The sequence below is a fragment of the Boleophthalmus pectinirostris genome, unplaced genomic scaffold, assembly GCF_026225935.1.
Source record: "Boleophthalmus pectinirostris isolate CB_2022bp ecotype Guang Dong unplaced genomic scaffold, ASM2622593v1 HiC_scaffold_22, whole genome shotgun sequence".
NCBI classification, from domain to species: Eukaryota; Metazoa; Chordata; class Actinopteri; order Gobiiformes; family Gobiidae; genus Boleophthalmus; species Boleophthalmus pectinirostris.
The window spans coordinates 33,893,032-33,914,772 of NW_026571190.1; the positions used below are offsets into that span (position 1 = coordinate 33,893,032).

General features: G+C 38.4%; 1 protein-coding gene across 2 annotated transcripts in view; it reads right to left on the reverse strand.

Annotated features, from left to right (window-relative positions):
- Positions 1-21,741, reverse strand: part of coro2aa (coronin 2Aa) — a 106,998-nt gene that overhangs the window by 21,295 nt on the left and 63,962 nt on the right. For both annotated transcript variants that reach the window (XM_020917742.2, XM_020917743.2), the window contains exons 2-4: positions 8,134-8,334; positions 2,478-2,594; positions 1,421-1,570 (exon numbers count right to left, since the gene is read on the reverse strand). In XM_020917742.2, coding sequence (XP_020773401.1) covers positions 1,421-1,570; positions 2,478-2,594; positions 8,134-8,334 — 468 coding nt within the window. The remainder of the gene's footprint in view (positions 1-1,420; positions 1,571-2,477; positions 2,595-8,133; positions 8,335-21,741) is intronic.

The following is a 21,741-nucleotide window of genomic DNA, read 5'->3' on the forward strand; positions in this document are numbered from 1 at the left end:
AATGTTATAAGATCAACAATGCACTTGAGCTTTGATGTAACACCTTAATATTTGAGTTTTTTATCTTTTGTATCTTGTTTATTTTAGTTTCATGTCGTCTGTAATGACTGGTTGTTTGTCATGTCTCTTTGGCGCACGTTTTCCCAAAGTGTTTTTAACTACAAAAGGCTAAGGCTAAAAACTAAACTAACCTAACCTAATCTAACTTCACCTATAAATTTGAGATTACAATTGATACTTTGCAGTGACATTTTGCACTACTTGTATGTCTGTGACGGATTGTTCAGCTGTTTCCATGGCGATACAAGTCACACATTACCAAAAACAATGTCTAGATTAGTTACAGCCAGTCAAAAGTTTGGACACATCATCTCATTCAGTTTTTTTTTTTTTTTTTCTACTTTTTACATTTTAGATACATACAGAAGACTTCAAATATATGAAGTAAGATACATAGAATTATTATTTGTTCAATTTAAAGTGTTGAAAATGCATGATATTGTTGACTTAAGTCTCCTCAAATTCATGTATAAAACAAAGTGCAGTGTATTACATGTAAATATCTAAAGACTGTTTGAGACGAGAACAAGCCACTACAGTTTAAAAGGAACCTACATGTTTAAAAAACCCAGATTCAGAACCAAGATTATGGAGCGAAGCATCACTGTGAAAGGAGTTAAATGATAGAATAGTCTTGACAAAGATATAAAAGAAAGAAGTACAATAATGGCATTTAAAAAACACATAAAATCAAGTGCAATGTGTATGTATGAAAAAAAAAACTTGTTGTGCAGTTGATTAATTATTGTGCCTGAACGGAAACGTTTAGTAACTATCGGTGTTGATGTTTTGTCTGGAAAAGGGGGCAGATAACATAATATTACTCTTCTTTCTGCTCCTTTTCATTCATTTCTTGTAGGTTTGATGTTGTGCCACTGTTAATGTCTTTCTATACTATATGAATTTTAATTATTTACTTAACTTTTAACTTTTTTTCTTTTCATGATTCCATATACCTTGCTTCATATATTTGATGTCTTCTGATTATGTAAAGAAAAAAACATTAAATGAGAGGGTGTGTCCAAACCTAGTGTGATTATGTAATAATTAACCAACTTTGAATGGTAAATGATCAAATTTTTACGCAGTGCTTTTCCACCTTGAGCACTTTTAAGACGCTCAAGTCGCTTTATGTCAAAGAACCAGTCACCCGTTCACACACACACTTTCATACACCAGTGTACACAGACAATAGGAGCGAGGTGGGTTAAGTGCTTTGCCCAAGGACACAACAAGCTGGATTTGGGGATCTGATGTTAAACCAATGATGTTTAAGTCGAGAGCGGGATTCAAACGGGATTCAAACAGGATTCAAACGGGATTCAGATTTTGCAACAGCAGACAGTATAAAGACGTTTACCTGATAGTCATACGCTGTGCTGAAGAGGATGTTGTTCGCTGTGGGATGCCACTCGATCAGCCCCACTCTCCGACTGTGACCCTGCAGCTCCTTCCACGGCGTCGTGATGTGCTTGAACACACCGTGAGAAGGGATTTCCCAAACTTTTACCTACAGAAAACACACATAATCAAACATAAAGCCAGTGGAGAGTGGAACTTCGGAGTAAGGAGTGAGGGGAGAGGAGACGGAGTAAACACTGATTAGCTGAGGCCCGGGTCAGAGATGGAGGAATGTAGAGAGTTGCATATTTTAAGGCCACAAATTCACAGTGATAAAATCTGCAGCTACTTGTCCATATTCCACAGAAAAATCACCACACCCATAAAAGTGTGTGTGTCTGTGCGTGTCTAAGTGTGTGTGTGTCATAGCCTGTATAAGTGGACACAGCTAACAAATATGACTCAAATAGGAAGTGTTCATGGAGGCGCTTCCGGTTCCTTCCGACCCCGACTCGAATTCACTTTACATTGGAAAATTGTTAATATATTCTGCGTGTATGTGTGTGTCTCTGTGCGCGTGTATGTGTCTCTGTTTGTGTGTGTGTGTCTCTGTGTGTGTGTCTCTGTGTGTGTCTCTGTGTGCTTGTCTGTGTGTGTCTCTGTGTGTGTCTCTGTGTGCTGTCTCTGTGTGTGTCTCTGTCTGTGGTGTGTGTCTGTGTGTGTCTGTGTGTGTCTCTGTGTGCATGTCTCTGTGTGCATGTCTCTGTGTGCATGTCTCTCTGTGTGTCTGTGTTCGTGTGTGCGCATGTGTGGGCGTGTGTGCGTGTCTCTCTGTGTGTCTCTCTGCGTGTCTCTCTGCGTGTCTCTCTGTCTCTGTGTGTGTCTCTGTGTGTGTCTCTGTGCATGTCTGAGTCTGTGTTCGTGTGTGCACGTGTGTGCGTGTCTCTGTGTGTGTGTCTGTGTGTGTCTCCGTTTGTGTATCTGTGTTTATGTGTGTCTGTCTCTGTGTCTGTCTGTCTGCGCGTCTCTGTGTATCTTTGTGTGTGCATTAGTGTGTGTGTGTGTACAGTACATACCGTGGTGTCTTCTGAACATGACGCGATGCAGAAGTCATTAAACGGGTTCCACTTTATGTCCAACACGTTTCCTTTGTGTCCGGACACTCTCGGGTGGTGAGGGTCAACTTTCCCCGTCTGAAAAAACAAAACAAAACACAAAATCCAAAAGTCAATTGACATTTTCAGGATATGCTAATGACAACATGAGGTTACATGTCCGGACAGTCTTAATCAAATCCCTGTACAGATTCTACAGAAAATATTTCCTGTACATGTTCCTGCAAAGCGTGGAGTTAATTACAAACATAATATTGCTTCAGGCGTTTGTTAAATTATAAATGACTATTCTGTAGAAATAAAGTAATTGATTCACATGAAAAGGGGAGTTTCATGTCTCTGTGAATCACTGGCTACAACCTGGTACGAAGCATCTCTCCTGTTAAGGTTGATGTATATTGTGCACTGTCTCCTGAACCTAAACCTAATCTAACCCAAACCTAAAACTAAACCCAAACCAAAAACCAAACCCAACCTAACCTAACCCTAAACACAAACCAAACTAAACCAAAAAAGAAAACAAAACTCTAACCCTAACCCCAAACTAAACCTAACCCCAAACCAAAACTAAACCCAAACCAAACTTAACCCAAACCAAATTAAACTAAACCAAACCTAAACCAAACCCTAAACCAAAAAAACAAACACCAAACCTAAAACAAAAACCAAACCCTAACCTAACCCTAAATCTAAACCTAAACCCAAACCAAACCTAAAACCAAACCTAAAACCAAACCTAAACCAAACCCTAAACCTAAACCAAACCCCAAAACCAAAACCTAACCCCAAACCAAACCTAAACTCAAACCAAACTAAACCTAAACCCAAACCAAACCAAAAACAAAAAACAACCCCAACCCTAAATTAAACTAAACCAAATAAAAACTAAAACTAACCTAAACTAAACTGAGTGATTACAGCAAAAGCCAAATGTGAAAGTCCTATTGACCCTGCATAAACAGTATGCAATTCCGATGGTTATTCCCTAGTTATGAACATTTTTGCTGCATTTTAATGAAAGTTAGCTCTTAAACATTTTACCAGGCAAGATTTATGTTTATGTAGAAATAAATTATCGTTTCACTTGTCATAGTTTGGCATATACAGAACTTAATTAAACTAAACAAGAATACTTAGGTTGAGAGTCCAGGCGTAAGCAGGTCAATAAAGCCCTGAGTGTTTGTTTTAAACATGAAAGTGCTCCACTCTGACCTCTGACTTCTGGCTCTGCAGGTTCACACAGGCATCACTACCCACACCGTAAATTCTGCTCTCAACACTGAGCTGAAACTTTCTAAACGCTCAGGTGAGGCGTTTGGTATTCTCTTGCCCACTTACAAGGGAAAAGTCAGTCAGGATTTTCTGTCTCAACAAGACTCCTAATTACACATCAGTGCGCTGACAGAGTAACGCGCAGTAGAACGTGCGCTTGGAAAACTATGATGTAACTGTCTTTAAAATGAAAACGCACATTGCTATTTTTCAGGCTTTTTAATGACTTTCCCAACCCGACAGTAGATCATGCGCAGAACAAAGGAATTTACCACAGTTTGACACAAGGAGGGAAAATGTAAGTAATGCCATTCCTGGAGTCAAAGGTAATACACACTCAGGCGAGAATCAGGCGATAACTCACTAAGACAACACTGAAGCCGAGGAGAGATGGACAGAGAAGGATGTGCAATGTCCTGTTACGCAAAATTGACTCTTGTGAAACAAAAAGCCTAGAGTTGTGTTTTGTTCCATTCACACATGTTTGAGTAAAGCTTTATTATTAGTCTGTCTACATCTCCAAAGCTAAAAATGCTCCAGTTTTCCAGTTTTCAATTTAGCAGCTACCTTTTACGGGATGTAACAATAACCTAAATATCGTGATATCGTATTGTCAAAAGTCTCACAATAATATCGTGATCTGTCACAATATATCGAATCACAAGTTCCTTTGCTTAAATGCATGGTTTTATAGTAGCAACAGCTTATGAACATTGGGAACTACATATCCCATGATTCATTTCAGTGCAGACAACATGAAGAGAAATGTGTTTCACTTGAAATCTTGGGATTATGATGGAAATAATTCACACCAAAATCTTGTCAAGGTAGTGTCCCATCTACAATTATATCGGCCCCTTCAGAATATCGCAAAAAATATTGTACCGTCAGATGCATATCGTGATAATATCATACCATTTTATTCAGTAGAAACTGGCAAATCCAGAGCTAAAATGATTCTAGTGAAGGTGTATGGAGTTTGAAAACACAGTGGAGCACTTCCTGTATTACTACATGACATCACAAGGTAGAACAAAGTGTTTTCTGTTTTCAAGGTTTGTGTGTTAAAAATGTGTGAATGAAATAAAACACAACTCCAGGTCTGTTTTTGATGAAGAAACATTAAAACAGATCAGAAAATAGCGCAATATGGGTCGTTTAACCAACAGAATCTGAAAATTTAGGTTCAGCTGGTTCTGGGCTTTCGTCATCTTTTTTTTTTTCATCTTTTGGGCTCCAAGATGATTCACAGTTATTTACAGACTCAGAGATAATGGATGTCACTTCCAGCAGGTGCGTGGTGCGTTCAAGGAGCAAAGGTGTACGTCGGTGAAACATCAACAGCCCAGTTTAGATGACCCATATCACGCTGTGTTATAATGTGGTTTTCTCATCAAAAACACACCTAGAGTTTTGCACATTCAGGCTGAGCTCTACTCTCAAACAGAAAACACACTGTTCCACCTTGTGATGTCATATAGTAATACAGGAAGTGCTCCACTATGTTTTTAAACTCCATACACCTTCACTAGAATCATTTGAATGATATCAGTCCTGTATTATGTTTGTGATTATGTCTTTTAGCCCTAGAATTGCCAATTTCTACTGAACTGAAGGTAAACGGTCGCCTGGTTCATCACTTCGTGGAAACCGTCTGATGTCGCAGCATTAGGATTCGTTCGCTCGAGAGTAAGCGGGTACTTTTTTTTAAAATTTAACCAATAGCTGCTATTTGGCCGTGACGTGTAATGCTGGTATATTAAGCTTTTCCCAGATCCCGAAGGGGAGAAGGGAATAACGTCTTTCCCCTTGATAAAATTCACCAAACATTCTCTTCGTTCTGGCTTTAAATCCTCGATCTCGGGAATTGTTGCCAACACAGAATGTATGGCTCTTCACTGATTGGCTGATGCCCAGACTCGCATTTCCAGGGTTCTTGCAAACCGTCTAGTGTATTTCGATTCCTGACCTAGTCACTGGAGAGAAATTAAATTGAGCGGAGGCACTAGGTGGCGCTAGTCTGGCTACAATACATTTGCACCTCTACAAGAATTTTGGTGTGTGTTTTCTCTTTCATTTGCTCGGTAACATACCCCAAATGTACGTCACATCTGCTGCCCAGGTCCAACCAGGAAGTAAAATCATAACCTTCATTCAAATTACAATGCTAGAAACGACTAAGAGTTTTAGTGCAATCTTAAATCCAATCATGTTAGAGAAAAAATGTATCGACTAATCTGCTATCTGCACTTTAAAGGTTTGACTTAAAAGGTTTAAGCCATGTTACGACGTCTTTACCTGATCAAAAACAAACCTGGAGTTGTGTTTTGTTTCACTCACACACGCCTGAGTAATCCTTTATCATTTCATTAGCCTATCTACATCTCCAAAGATCAAAACGTTCAACCTTGTGATGTCATGAAGTGATCGTTTTAAAGATAACAGCTGCATTTTACCTTTTGTTCAGTGGAGAAGGTGTACGGAGGAAGTATGAGAAAACAACATTATGACATAGCTCAGAAAATAGTAGTAAAATAGAGTAATATGGGCTCTTTAAGCAATAAAATGCAACTCTAAAATCACAACTTGGTGTCTGCAAACGGAGCTGCTGGGCAAAAGTGAAACAAGTCTGAAGCAATAATCTGTTCTGATCAGATCAAAGTCCTTCTGGCAAACAGTCAGCAGGAAACAATGCACCTGATATGAGCTGATGTCTTTGTAAGAACACAGAGGTACATGCTTTTCCTCATCACATCAATACTTCCAGAATACAGTGACGTTTATAGGATACTTACTGAAATTGCAATAAATACCTTGTTGTGAAAGTCTAAAGTCTAAACCTCCCACCTTTTAAAGCAGCACTATGTAGCTTTTCAACAACCTGCTTTTATCACTGGAGATGTTTGTTGATTTACCAGGAAATGTCCACAGTATGACATCAAACGCCTCTGATTAGCAGTTTCGACTTCAGCCATGACCTGCTTGTGTCCATGGAGATAGACAAGTTTAATGCCATACTGTGGAACGTTCCTACAACAATTTTCCTCATTTAATCAATACGTGGAGAATACAGTGCTGTTTAATGGGTACTGATTGAAAATGCAATACCCAGTTGTGTAAGTCTAAAGTCTAAACCCCTTTACCGTATTTTTCAGACTATAAGGTGCACTGAATTATAAGGCGCATTAAGCAAAACAAACGACGACACTTGAGACTGATCCCTTAGCCCAGGCATCCACAATCCATTGGCAGATCTGGCCCGGCGTTGCCTCCCGGTCTTGGTGAAAGTGTATTATGAATGTGAATGTGGGTGGATAATTTAAGTTAGTTTTTTATTTCTTACGAGGACGACTCAAATATACATTGAGTAATAATGTGTTTAATGCAGTTTTGTGCACGTTTGTTTACATTTTACAGAAGCGAAACTTAAAGCCACATGGCTAATTTGCATAAACTATAAGCACTGAAAAAACAGCTCGCTCCTTGTGCGCTGATACGGTTCAGCTTCTGACGGACTCTGTGAGGCTCTTGACTTCAGTAGCCATAATGGTCCAACAATCCATCAAGCAGTGCAGCTTCATAGCTTACCAAAGTTGTACTAAAACATTTGACAGATTTTTGAGCGCCGTGTACCACATAAAAACAGTTTGAGTTCAGTAAGCACAAGCAGAATTAATACATAAGGCGTGCTATCGATTTTTGAGAAAATAAAAGGATTTTAAGTGCTCCTTATAGTAATTACGGTACCATTTAAAGCAGCACTATGTAACCTTTCAGCCACCTCCTCGTCTCTATGGAGATTTATCAGGAATTGTCCCCAGTGTGGCATTAAACGCATTTGACTACTATGTTCAATTTCAGACGTTTTCATAGTTAAAAATATATTTTGAAAAAACATGGATTTTTGTGAAGGGTTAATGCCATACTGTGGAACATTCCTGGCAAGCAATACCTCCTTGGAGACAACTAGGAGGGGTTGGTTGCTTAGTGAACCTTTACTAATAACTGGAAAGTGCTGGGAAGTGCTCCACTGTGTTTTTTAAACTCCATACACCTTCACTAGAATCATTTGCAATTCCAGACCTGAAATCCAATCTAATCTCTACTGAACTAAAAGTTAAATTTAGCTATTAATATTATAACTACCAGTTCATGACATCACAAGGTGGAACAGAGCATTTTGAGCATTGAAGATGTAGACAAACTAATAATAAACGATTACTCAAACATGTGTGGTGAATTTTAAAAACACAAAACAGCATTATAACAGCTAAAAGCTCACAAGATTTTGCATAACCTTTAAAAAAAATAAAATAAAAACTTTAAATCACAGTTTGACACTTACATGGTGGACGGAGAGGACGAGGAAGGCCCCGCCCCCTGCGCACTCTGTGATGACGGCGAGGAAGCGCGGGTTGACGGCGCAGAAGTTGTTGTCCTGGACGCTGCGTGTGATCGGTACACCATCGAAGCAGCCCTCTTTGGCGGCCGCTTTACCGAACACGTGACGGAACTTTGAGCTGCGGTACTGGGGACGCCATGTCATCTGCGAGAGAGGAAGAGAGAGGCAGAGGTCAGAGAGGGGTCTACATGGATCTCTACTGGCAGAACGTTCAGCAGTTACCATGGTGACACAATGCATTAGTGAACACAGATAAAAGCGTTCAAAGATATTCTGAAGAGTCAAGAAAAACAAAACAAAAACAAAACTGAAACAACCAAAACAAACAAACATTTAAACAACTAAATTTCAGGAGCCTGTGATCAATATGAGCATTCATCTCCTCTTTTTGAGTTTGATTTTCAACAAAAAAGTGAGAGTGACAGACTGAAAAACTGTTGACTAAGGCTAGCGAGCTTGTGACTAATTTTATTTGAGAGAGATTTGTTTCCATCCATCCATTGTCTTCCACTATCTGGGGCCGGGTCGCAGGGGCAGCAGACTAAGCAGAGAATCCCAGACTTCCTTCACCCTGGAAACTTCCTCCAGCTCCTACAGTGGGACCCCAAGGCATTCCCAGGCCAGCCCAGAGACATAGTCCCTCCAGCGTGTCCTGGGTCATCCCTGGGGACCTTCTTCTGGTGGGACATGCCTGGAACACCTCCTGAGTATGACGCCCAGGAGGCATCCAGAACAGAGGCCCTAGCCACCTCAGCTGGTTTCTCTCGACGTGGAGGAGCAGCGGCTCTACTCCAAGCTCCTCCTGTGTGACTGAGCTCCTCACTCTATCTCTAAGGGAGCGCCCAGCCACTCTGCAGGAGGAAACTCATTTCGACCTCTTGTATCCATGATCTTGTCCTTTCGGTCATTACTAGGGCTGGATACCAAAAAATACTCTTGGAGCTATAGCGGTACAGCAGCCCATGATACTGATACTGTATCAGCACATTAAACGATACAAAAATCAATATTTTGGTATTTTTGCACACCCATAGTCATTACCCAAAGCTCATGACCATAGGTGAGGTTAGATTGAGCGGTAAATCAAGAGACTTGTTTAACAGCACAAATCAGCTTTCCTGTTGTACTTCCAACCAAATCAACTATTTCTGGTCAGATCGTGTTAAAATAAAACTCTGATTAAATCCAACTACTTCTAACAGAGCAGTGCTTTGAGTTACCTTCACACCCCCAGGGAATATTGATGACATCATTGACTTCATTTGTTGTGAAATTCACACAATACAAAAGACGACGGAGATATGAGCTCATGTGTTTACAGATATTACTAATCTGAGGCCATTTGTTTCCTTATTTATAATGTAAATAAAGCCACACATTTACATATTTGGACTGAATACATGCAGTGACCTAAGCATTTCCTCCCCGAGCAGATACTCTCAGATGAGAACTTGGGTTTTGAGTTATATTTGTTGCACTGTTTCTGTTTTTAAAGGTGCATTGTGTAACTTTTCTAGTGGAGGATCTGTCAAATGCTGATCTTAATGGAGAGTTGATGCTTTGTCTGGAATGTCTCGGTGTGGCATTAAACGCATCCAGCTTGCATTTACTCAGGAATGTGGGTTTTTATTGACCTAAAAACGTGCATTCTTACTGTGAGTGTACTCGCCTCTCCACAGATCTGACATATAACTTAGCCCTGTAACATTGTCTGGTGTCTCTGAAGATATAATGTTTAGCTTTGTGCATTTTAACACTTTTTATTTATCGTTTTCATTCATGATTTACTCTTTTATTGTCTTAATTTGTCTGTGCAGCACTTTGGAAACTTCCATGTTTATAAAATGTGCTATGTGCGGTAAATAAAGTGGATTGGATAAATGAGCAAAAATGTTAGAGCTTATGTTTTGAGTTATATTTGATGCACTCTCTCTGTTTTTAGCTGTGACTTGCTGGTGGATGTTGTTGTTCTACTGAGAGCCTGAGAGCCTGTGGTCCTCTGGGACGAAGCCTGAGCCTCTGAGTCTGAGTCTTTACCAGGCCCTGATGCTTCTGCTGCTGCTGCTGCTCATCACTAATGAATCAAGGGCGGAGGAGGCACATGTACCGACACTAGGGCAGCATGCGATATGAAGGTTAAGAACGGAGATATCTTATATTAAAATATCAATAATGCACAGTTCAAAGTTTAAAGTTCAAAATTCTAAGTTAGCTTTATTGTCAATTTCTTCACATGTACTAGACATAAAGGATTCTAAATTACGTTTCTCTCTATTTAGCCTGATTCATTAGCCGGTTTTACTTCGTGGAAACCGTCTGACATGGCAGCATTAGAATTCGGTCGCTCCACGGTAGGCGGATACTTTTTTATTTAACCAGTCGTTGCTATTTGGTCATGACGGATGTAATGCACCAAATCCCGTAGGAAGAAGGAAAATAACGTCTTTCCCCTTGATAAAATTCACTAAACATTCTCTTTGTTTCGGCTTTAAATCCTCAATCTCGGGAATCGTTGCCAACACAGAATGTATGTCTTCGTCTACATCCATCTCGACCGCTTTGTTTACTGTTGTGCTGTACCACAAAAGGGACCCAGACAGGTGCTTGAGTTTGACGTCATGGCTTCACAGCTCTTCACTGATTGGCTGGTGCACGGCCTACAAGTTCTGGGGTTCTTGCAAACTGTCTAGTGTATTCTGATTCCTGACCTAGTCACTGGAGAGAAATGAAATTGAGTGGAGGCACTATATCGAAATATCAATATATCGTATCATTGAATGTGATGATACAGTATCGATATCGTGGGCTGCTGTATCGATATATCTCCAAGTGTATTTTTAGGTATATTTTACTAAATTATTTTGTTACATCGCTACAGTTTAGTTGTAGGTTGTGAAGGAAACTTGGTTATGAAACACATTTTGATGATTAAAATGTTTGTGTTTCATATGAATTTTGCACAAGAAGTGGTTTAACAAAGACTTTTAGTATCACAGCCATGATTAAGACTTTATTTTTTATTGAACCGTATCTAATCAAAAGTGCACTGTATCGAGATATGTATCGTATTGTGGCCTGTGTATCGAGGTGTGTATTCGCCAACTTCTGAATGAGACATGTGCACGGACAGTACAAATATCATGTCTAACCACTACAGTAGCCATAGATTTATTTATTTTTTTTTATTAAGCTAAAAACAGTAGTGTTACAGTGCAGAGTGCAGTTAAAAGGCCCCATATTATGCAAAACTGAGAATTAAGTCATGTTATACTGGTTACTTTACCTCAGCATAAACAGACCTGGATTTGTGTTTTGTTTCATTCACACATGTTTCAGTAATTATTTATTATTAGTCTGTCTACATCTCCAAAGCTCAAAATGCATCTTAAGAGGTAGTTTTTAAGTTAACAGCTACTTTTACTTTTACTTCAGTAGAGATTGGCAATTCCAAGGCTGGAATTATCCAAATGATTCTAGTGAAGATGTATGGAGTCTAAAACATCACCATACCAACTTTATTTATTTATAAAGCACTTTAAAAACTTTACAGCTGGCCAAGGTGCTGTACACAAACACAGGATAGACAAAAACAATTGCAGTACAACACAATACAACTACTAAAAAGCACAGAAAACAAAAAGATACTTAACAACAGAAACGCACATCTTATTTGTTAAAAAGCACAGTGGAGCACTTCCTGTATTGCGAAATGACATCACAAGGTGGACCAAGAGCGTTTTCTGTTTGATATTGTGTTGAGTTAAATATTTTTGTGAGTTTAATACGTGTGAATGAAACAAAACACAACTCCAGGTCTGTTTTTGATGAGGAAACAACATTATAACAGATCATAAATAGAGTAATATGGGCTCTTTAATAAGAAAATCAGCTTTACTTAACATTCTCTTTTTAAAAACAATGCATTTTGTCAGATGAAAACCTTCCTGCAGTAATGTGTCTTTGGCTGCAATGTGTCAATGTAAGGGGGCCTAGTGGTGTGTTTATGTTGCACTACCACATTATTTTTGTTTGATTTAGCCAAATTTTTTTTGTTATTTTGTATTTGTTGTGGGTGTTGCTTTATGTTTTTGTCTTTTGTTTTATGCTGATTATTGTAATTGTTAAATATTGATTGTTGTATTTTTTTAAATTTGTCCTTAATAACTAATAATAAAAAACCTTCCTGCAGTAATATATCGAGTATGTTGTGATGTCGACTATTGTGTGAGTCATTATAACAATACTTTTTGAAATGTACCCTAATGGATAAACGGAAACGTGCTGCAAAATATAGAAAACACAACACCAGAGGCACAGCAGTTTTCTGGAAATCATACCGCCTTAAAATAATGAGATCAGTGTTGACTCAAGAGTGCAGAGTCAACAGTGGCAGCAGGCAGAGGCAGGTGTGGCCGCGCCGCTGAACTACAAACCTAGAATTGCGCTGGTAAATGATTGAAAGGTTTTATTGACTACAGAGAAACCAGATTAATTAGAGCAGAGGTTCTTAGCCATAGCAAACAATGTACTATTCTCTGCTCCTGTGTATTTTATGAGCGCGGGGTGGGTCTGGTATTTATGTCTATACTGATTTATTGATTTGTTCTGGATTATATAATATGGAATTTCAGTCACAGAACTCGTAACAGGGGAATGCAGAGTAGGGTTGTCCAAAATATTGAAAATCAGATGTATTGGTTGGCCGATTTTTGCACTTTTCAGCATATCAGATATCAGCCTTAAAGGTGCATTGCGTAACTTTTGTGGTGGAGAGTCTGTCACCTGCTTGGAATGTTCCACACTGTGACATTAAACAGCTCCACTTTACATTTATTCAATTACAGGTAAGTTTATAGCTCAGAAATACCTATAAAACAGGCTTTCTGACTTTAAGCGAGGTTGCTTTTCCACAGATCTGACCTGTAACTTGACAGACCCTCCTCCAGAAAAGTTACGCAATGCACTTTTAAATCTCCAGCAGAAGCCAATATTTAGTTTGGCTCAATCAGCTATCTAGATATGCATGAAAAGCTTTGTTTGAGCACTTAAGTCTAAAGAGCGTACTGCAAAAATGGGACTACACAGCTCTCTGCACAGTTTGTAGTAAAACAAGGTGTGACATACTTAATTCTAATTTGATAATTTGGGGGAAAATCACCAAAATCAGCCCTATACCAGTCTAAAAATACAGGCAGAGGTCATCAGCTATTGGTTCATTTTGATTCTAAACAACTGGCAGCAGACATGAAAAATCTGTCATCACTAGAATTGAAATCAAGTTTGAAATTTTATTATTATGACAATAGTGCAGAGAGTTTGAGTTTCCTGTCACTTCACTTTCTATTGACTATTATGGATGTCATTTTGAGGACTTTTTATTATCCAAAAAAAAAAAAAGATTAGTTTTTTTATTCTTAATTACTATGGAAACTAATCAGGCTGGGGCCATCTAGTGCCTCTGGTCAATTTCATCTCTCTTCAGTGACTAGATCAGGAATCAGACACTCATACACTAGATGCTTTGCAAGAACCCCGGACGTTGTAGACCGTGCATCGGCCAATCAGCGAAGAGCTGTGAAGCCATGATGTCAAACTCAAGCACCTGTCTGGGTCCCTTTTGTGGTACAGCACAACAGTAAACAAAGCGGTCAAGAAGGATGTAGACGAAGACAGACATTCTGTGTTGGCAACGATTCCCGAGATCGAGGATTTAAAGCCGGAACAAAGAGAATGTTTAGTGAATTTTATCAAGGGGAAAGACTTTGGGATTTTGCGCATTACAATACATCACGACCAAACAGTAGCGATTGGTTAAATAAAAAAAGTACCTGCCAACCGTCAACCAAATGAATCCTAATTTCCACAAAGTGAAACCGGCTGATGAATCAGGCTACTGGAAACAGGCCTAACTTTTCACAAATAACAAATAATAACGCATTGAAACAGCAAAGGATCATGGTTAGGGTTGGGTATCATTAAGAAGTTGCCGATACGATACATACACTGATACATAGGCCATACAGTGCACTTTCAGTTCAATACGATATATTTCAAATCGATTCGATACAGTTCAATAAAAAAATAAAGGCTAAATCGTGGCTGTGATAGTAAAAGTCTTTGTTAAACCATTTCTTATGCAAAGTTAATATGAAACACAAACATTTAACTCATAAGAACAGTGAAAATGTCAAATGTGTCGCATCAACAAGTTTCCTTCCTCTGAACAAGCAACAAAACTGTAGTGCTGTAACAAAATAATTCAGTAAAATATACCAAAAAATACTCTTGGCGATGTATCGATACAGCAGCCCACGATATTGATACTGTATCATCACATTAAACAATACAATATATTGATATTTTGATATTTTTCTAATTTTGGGTTCAGCATTCTCCCGTGCAATTGTAGTTTTATGAGTGCAGTTTGTGATAGTTTTGACCGTTTTTTCCACGCTGCCTTTTTAAGCGTCTATTACGATCATCAGGAACCGTCTTTAGTCTACAGCCCTGACGCGAGCAGGACATTTTCAGTGACATATGCTGGCTAAAATGTGGAGCTCCTTTTCTGGGGTCTTAGAGTAGCAGACAGGTGGCTCTTGTGACTAACCAACCCCCCCTCCTCCTTCACCTTCTCGTCTTCTGCCCTCGGGTCGGTGGCAGTTCTGCGCTGACAGCCTGGAATGTTTCCCAACCTGAGCGTGGCTTCTCTTACCTGCACAGGTGTTGGAGAGCGCGACGCTTCAGGTCACGGTTACTCACATCTACCTCACCCCATCGACCACGTTTACATTTTTTTACTTTACTTGTACATACATTTATATAATTATCCCTTATTTGAGCCAGTCCCTTGATATTTTTATAGCTACACTCTACATTTATATTTTATTGAAAGAGAAAGTACTTATAATTTAAGGGGAATACATCTCTTTAAAATGGCCAGAGTCTGTACAACAAGGAAAATTTTGGTGTTTCACTTTGTGGGGTAAAAATCTGGAACTCTTTGAGTGATGAGATCAAAAAATGCCCAAATATGAAAATGTTTAAATGAAGATACAAAGAAATGATTATAGCCAAGTATGTAGAAGAAGGAATTTGAGTTAATTTGACATTTGAATGTAAACTAAAACTATTTTAAGTAGGGATGGGCATGATTAGTTGATTAATCGATAACTGATCATTAAGAATTTCATCGATTACGTAAATTTTAATTGACAAACCGAATGCAGGTTGCTGTGACCAAACAGGGTCCGTACAAGTAGCTCTCTGCACTCAGAAGGAGCGAGCAAACACAAACAGTCAGTCCGCCTGCAACGTACCGAAGCACAAATGCGTATTTAACGATGACTTGTACAAGAAATTCCACGCTTTCCGTTCCGGTCGGGACAAGTGTGAGTCCACGTGCACAGTGTATAAAGCAGTGGTGTCCAGTGGGAAAAAGCTTTGCCAGGTGAGAGTCGCGCAATGTCAATGACGAGTCCCCACCTCCCTCCTCCCGTACGGTGTCCTGGTTTTGACAAACGCAAATCTGGTCACACTAACCTGTATTCACCTGAGTCATGTCTTTTAATCTGACAGAAGTTGAACCGCATCAGCGACACAAGAGCTGTAGTTTTTATCTTCGCTTAGTTTATGAAAATTAGCGAAGCGGTTTTAAGTTTTGTTTCTGTGAGAGTTGCGCAAAACTGAATTAAACACATTATAATAAACGGGCTGATGTGGTAAAGTTGAATTTATTTATGCAGATTAGTAGTGCAGATAGTAATAGTAATGATGATCATTTTAATATAAAAACGTTAATGATTAATCGATAATCGATCGTTAATTCTCTCGACAATCGATTAAGAAAATTTCATCGAATGCCCATCCCTAATTTTAAGTATTGTTAATGGTTTTGTAAAATGGGGTTATTATTATTACTACTTACTTAGAATTTATTATGACAATTTTTATATTTTTTTAAGACTTTAGACAAACTTTATCGTAGCTCAGTCATCACAATATAATATAATAACAAAGAGTAAAAATAGAAATCGTAATAATAAATTAATAATAAATGAGTGAACACTTTGCAAGATGCACTAAGAATTTTAATGTACAGTTTTATTTACAGGCTGAATAAATCGGACAATGAAATAATAATGTCACTCACAAATATGAGATTCTGTGCAACAGGATATCAGTCCCATATGTGGAGACACTGGTATGGTAAATGTAAATGACTGTCCTTGTCTGTTTTAAAAATGGACCATGAGTCCGGAATAAAGATGAACTGAACTGAACTTAATAAGTAGCAAAAAGGTTGCAAGAGACCAGTGTCAAATAAGGCATAATTCTATAAATCTATGTGTACAAAATAAAATAGAAAATAAGTAATAAAACATAAAATCTCAGCTATAAAGTACACAAGAGGTAATTTTACTCTTTGTTATTGTGATATAACGTGCAGTGTGACCTACTGTGTACAAGTAATTTCCTTTGTGGATCAATAAAGTTTGTCTAAGTCTAAATAGAAGTCTAAACATGAAGCTGAGAGCAGCAACTATAGTGACACAATGCACGTATTACCAAACACTGTCAGAAAAGTGTTAAGATAAAAAAATAAAAAATAAAAAAAAAACCTCAAGAAAAAATACAAAATCGGTTTAAAACAACATATTTTCAAGAGCCTGTGATCAATACAAGTGTTCATGGTCCTGTTGTCCTGTTTAGAAGAGGTTTAAAAGGATGAGAGTGAAAAACTGTTGGCCAATGCTCAAAGAAACGCAAATTTGACCTCCCCTGTACAGTTTTAGAATGATCTTAAACTTTATCAGAACTAGTACAAGACCACATGGTGACATAAAGAAGATATTTACTATTTTGTGTTGAAAATTACATTGTACATTCAAAACCACAATTTATCATTGTGGTATTGAAACCAGTATTGAGTATCAAGTCCCTTTCCGAGCATGGAAATCAATTTTTCTTGGTATCATTACAACACGTCTGCCACATGAAAGGTTCTTATCAGATGAGAGACACAGGTCTGCTGTGTAGTGTCCTCAGAGGAACAAAGAGAGACACCCACACAAGTATGACAGGAATCAGGGCAGTGCTCAGTGCTGTGATTATACACTGTCAAAAGAAAATAATGACTTTTAAACTCTGAGCTCTTCACTTTATTGTGCTGCAAGAAACACTTTCACTTTTCAGGTGTAACATTGCACTGAAGGGAAAGAAGCAAATTGTGTTTTTTGTTTGTTAATAGCAAAGAGAAGAGACAGGAGAAATAATAATAAGACACCACATTCATATTAGGACTAGTAGGTGAAGCAGGTGTATACTGAGACTAGGGTGGCATAAATATAGTAGTATAAATATCACTTATTGACAGAGTTGGGTACTTGCAAGTCGTGACTTGGACTAGAGTCAGACTTGTGTCACTATTTTTAGGACTTGAGACTTGACTTGATAAAATGGACTAAGAACTGGGACTCAACTTGGAGGCCTGTGACTTAAGAATTCTTTCTATTCTGACCATAATGATTCACACTAAGATCTTGTCAAGACATTTAAAAAGGAAAAATTAACTCAATGAATTTCTACAACTGTTATATACTATACTATAAATACCCAAATACAAATATACTATGATTTTTAAGTACAGTTGATCTTAAAATTCATATATATTGCAGAAAGCAAAGCTATATTTGGTACTTTGGTTTAAAGACTTGAAATGACTTGAAGCTCAAAGCAGATGACTTGGACTTGACTTGAACTTATGGGCCAGTGACTCGAGACTCGACTTGGATTTGCCTGTATTTGACTTTGGATTTGATATTAATATTAAGTAGTATTTGTACACAGCAAAAACTGGAGGGTTAAAATTTCAGAATGAAATATTTCAGAGTGTTATTTTAACAATTTGAAAGTTAAATTGGGGCTCGAGCTGGGGTTATTTACCAGAGTTGATATGGCTGAAGTTAAATCAACTTGGTACCTTCCACCCACCATGTCAAACTCCCACAAGAGAAGACCAATTGGAACCAGTTTTGTACATAATTGCATCTTAAATTAACTAAAATAAAGTGTAGAAATAAAACATCTCTGTGTCATTTACCTAAATCAGGATAACCCTACAAAGTGTACAAAGTGTTATCAGTTTACTCTCAAAATATTGATATAAGTCCTTATTTTGGGGTTAAACAGAAACTTTGGTTCAGTGTTACTTAATTAACATTTCCAAAAATGTTAAATTAACTCTAGAACAGATTGGACTCATAAACCCTGAGAAAATATTGAAATTGATTCTGTAAGAGTCAATTTTAACACTCTACTTTTTGCTATGCATCACCAGTTTTGGTTAAGATTCATTTTAGATTATAGGGGTGAACCATAGTCTCTTCTCTTAATGGGAGACACTGGGATGAAGTGTGCTCTGACTGGTGATGATCTCATATACAGTTTTTTCAGGTACAGGTGCAAAGTGACTCAGCTGTGTCTCTGTGGCAGTAAGGTTGTTATTTGTGCTGTGGAATTGATGTTGGTGTTTTTATTGCCCTGAACCTTCATTCAATAATAGTGCAAACTCATAGCACACTTCACTGAAAGCTTTTCTACGTTATATCATATTAGGCCAATTCAGGTCAAACAAAGTATGAACTATTTACGTACATGATCACAAAATTTTAACATTCATACAAAAGTATAGTCTATATTCACGCTTACGTCACAAACCCGGAAGACGTTTGGAAACATGAGACTTCCGGCGGGCTCTGTTCATGGTAGTGAGTCTGACAAACTCTATGAAAAACGAGAAAATTACCCAGTTTTCTTCATCTACATGTCATTGTAGTGTTCCATTATGTTCAGCTAATCAACAATTACAACCAGACCTCAGTTTTCATCATTTCCCCACTGACACACAACTCCAATCGCTCTGGGTACATGCGATTAGCAGAGATGAGGTGCCAAATTCAAGATGATTCCAAACAGCAGATACGTATGCAGTACCGCTGATCACATTTACTTCAGTGGGTTTTATCACAGTCGGTCGGTGAGCCCAGTGTCGGGAACTCCACCGGAAGTCGCATGAACAGAGCCTAATAGTTTTGCCATCAACATGAATTTTCGTGATTTCTGCGAGTTCACAAACTGAGCTCCGGCCGAATCGTTTGCTTGTGGTTTCGCGTACTGTCCAATCACAGGGCAAAAGTCCAGGTCAAAAGTGGGAATTATAAACCTTACATCATAACAGAGCTGCCGGAAAACAGAATTTCTTGGTCGACTAAAGAAAGAAAAAGTTCTGCAGATCGACTGGACTAAAACCAGGGCGTGGCAAAAGCTCTTAAGACTATTATTAATCTCTATGTAGCTGCACTCACAAGACGACACTGCACAAGAGTTCAAGCAAAAACACACGAGGAAACAATGCATTTACTTTTCTGGTGGAGTACCTACTTGTCTCCATGGAGATGTTATTGCTTTTCCTGGAAATGCATAGCACAGTCAGACTGCCGATGTCCAAAAGCTTTTTTTTTTATTTTTAAATCGTGTTTCTGCAAAAAGAAAAAGAAAAAAAAAAACTTTGTCAGATAATTTTTCTTGCTTTGGACCACAGTAGACCCAAAGCATGAAAAATGATGTGACAAAGGCTTTTTTGCAGAAACGCTTTTTAAAAATAGAAAAAGCTTTTGGACATCGGCCATCTGAGTGTGCTATGCATTTTTTCACTTTTATTTAGCTCGGGGTGTCCAAACTTTTTTCATCAAGGGCCACACATCTAAACACAGACGAAGCAGAGAGCTGATCGAGGGCCGTAGACTGGAGCTCAGTTCAGTGAATAATTGAAATATGTCCATGTTTAACACGTTAGAATGAATAAAGACCGATGGCTCATTCTAAGATCCTTAAAACCACACACTAAATATTAAATATAAGCTTTATCAAGGTAGATTTAAAAAAAAAAAAAACTTGCAGTAAAAAGTAAATTTTTAATTGAAGCAAGGTAATTTGGGCCAATTCACCTGAGGGCCAAGAAAAATTTGTCTGATTTAGCTGTTCCTTGCATTTGCACCTCGACAAGAACTTTGGTGTGCGTTTATCGTTTCATTTGATGACTTTAAACATTTCCATCTAGCATTTATTCATTCCAGGTTTTTCTACCATACCACACCATACCAACTTTATTTATAAAGCACTTTAAAAACTTTACAGTATGTCAAAGTGCTGTACACAAACACAGGACAGACAATAGAAGAAAATATATGATACACATACAATACAACCACTAAAAACATAAAAAACAGCAAAATACTCGACAAGAAATATACATGTCACTTATTAAAACCCAGTGAAAAAAAGATACGTTTTTAGGAGTGATTTAGAAACAGGTACAGACTCGGCCTGTCTAATCACTAATGGCAACTGGTTCCACAGCCGAGGGGCAGAAACAGAAAACGCACGGTCCCCACGAAGTTTACGTTTAGCTTTTGGGACGGCGAGCTGGAGTTGGTCTGCAGACCTGAGAGTACGAGAGGGGACGTGAGGGTGGATCAAGTCAGTGAGGAAGGAGGGCGCTAGGCCATGCAAACACTTAAAAGTGAATAAAAGAATTTTAAAATCAACTCTAAAAGACACTGGGAGCCAATGAAGTGAAGCTAAAGCAGGTGAGATGTTCTTGTGTTTCCGGGTTTCAGTTAAAAGTCGAGCCGCTGAGTTTTGGACCCGTTGCAACTGGGAAAGTGCATTTTGGTTGACACCAACATAAAGTGCATTACAGTAATCCAACCTATTTGTCACAAACGCATGTATGACAGTTTCAAAATGTTCCATTGACAAAATAGGCTTAATTTTGGCCAGTTGTCTTAGCTGGAAAAAACTAGCTTTTACAACAGCACTAATTTGGAGATCAAGTTTCTATTGCTCAAAAATACAATAACTTCTTCTGTGAATAGCGGCGACTCTCCACAGATCTGACCTGTAATGTAGCGTAGTGCTGTAACCTGCTTGTCTCCCTTGTGACATACAGGTTTAATCTATATTGTAAAACATTATAGACAAAGCAATAACATTTCCAAGGAGATAAACTGGTAGTAAACCTTCTAGAAATGTTATACAATGCACCTTCAAGACAGATTAATGGGTCATGTATTTATATTGTCCCATATAAATTCTTCCAATCTCAATAAAATGATTAGTCGACTACACCACTGGCTGATTGATTAAAGGTCCATAAAACATCCAATATATTTACAATTTGCAACACCAAATCCGATCGTTTTCTTTCCCAGATATCTCCCTTCCTCAGATCTGTTGGTGTAATCAGGTTGGTGTTTGCACGTTTTGCTTAGGCAGGTGCAGGGGCGGATACTTTGCGGGCAGAAAGCAGAGCAGCCCTGTCACTTCTTAAGCAGCAGGTAGAGAACAGAGCCCAGCGTGATGGACAGCCTGTCTCTCAGCGTCACAGAAGTGGTGAGGCCAACAGTAAAGGGCTATTTATACACTGCACTTCTGATCAGATAAAACAGACACACAGATAAACGGATCAAAAGCACTCAGAATAGAACAAGG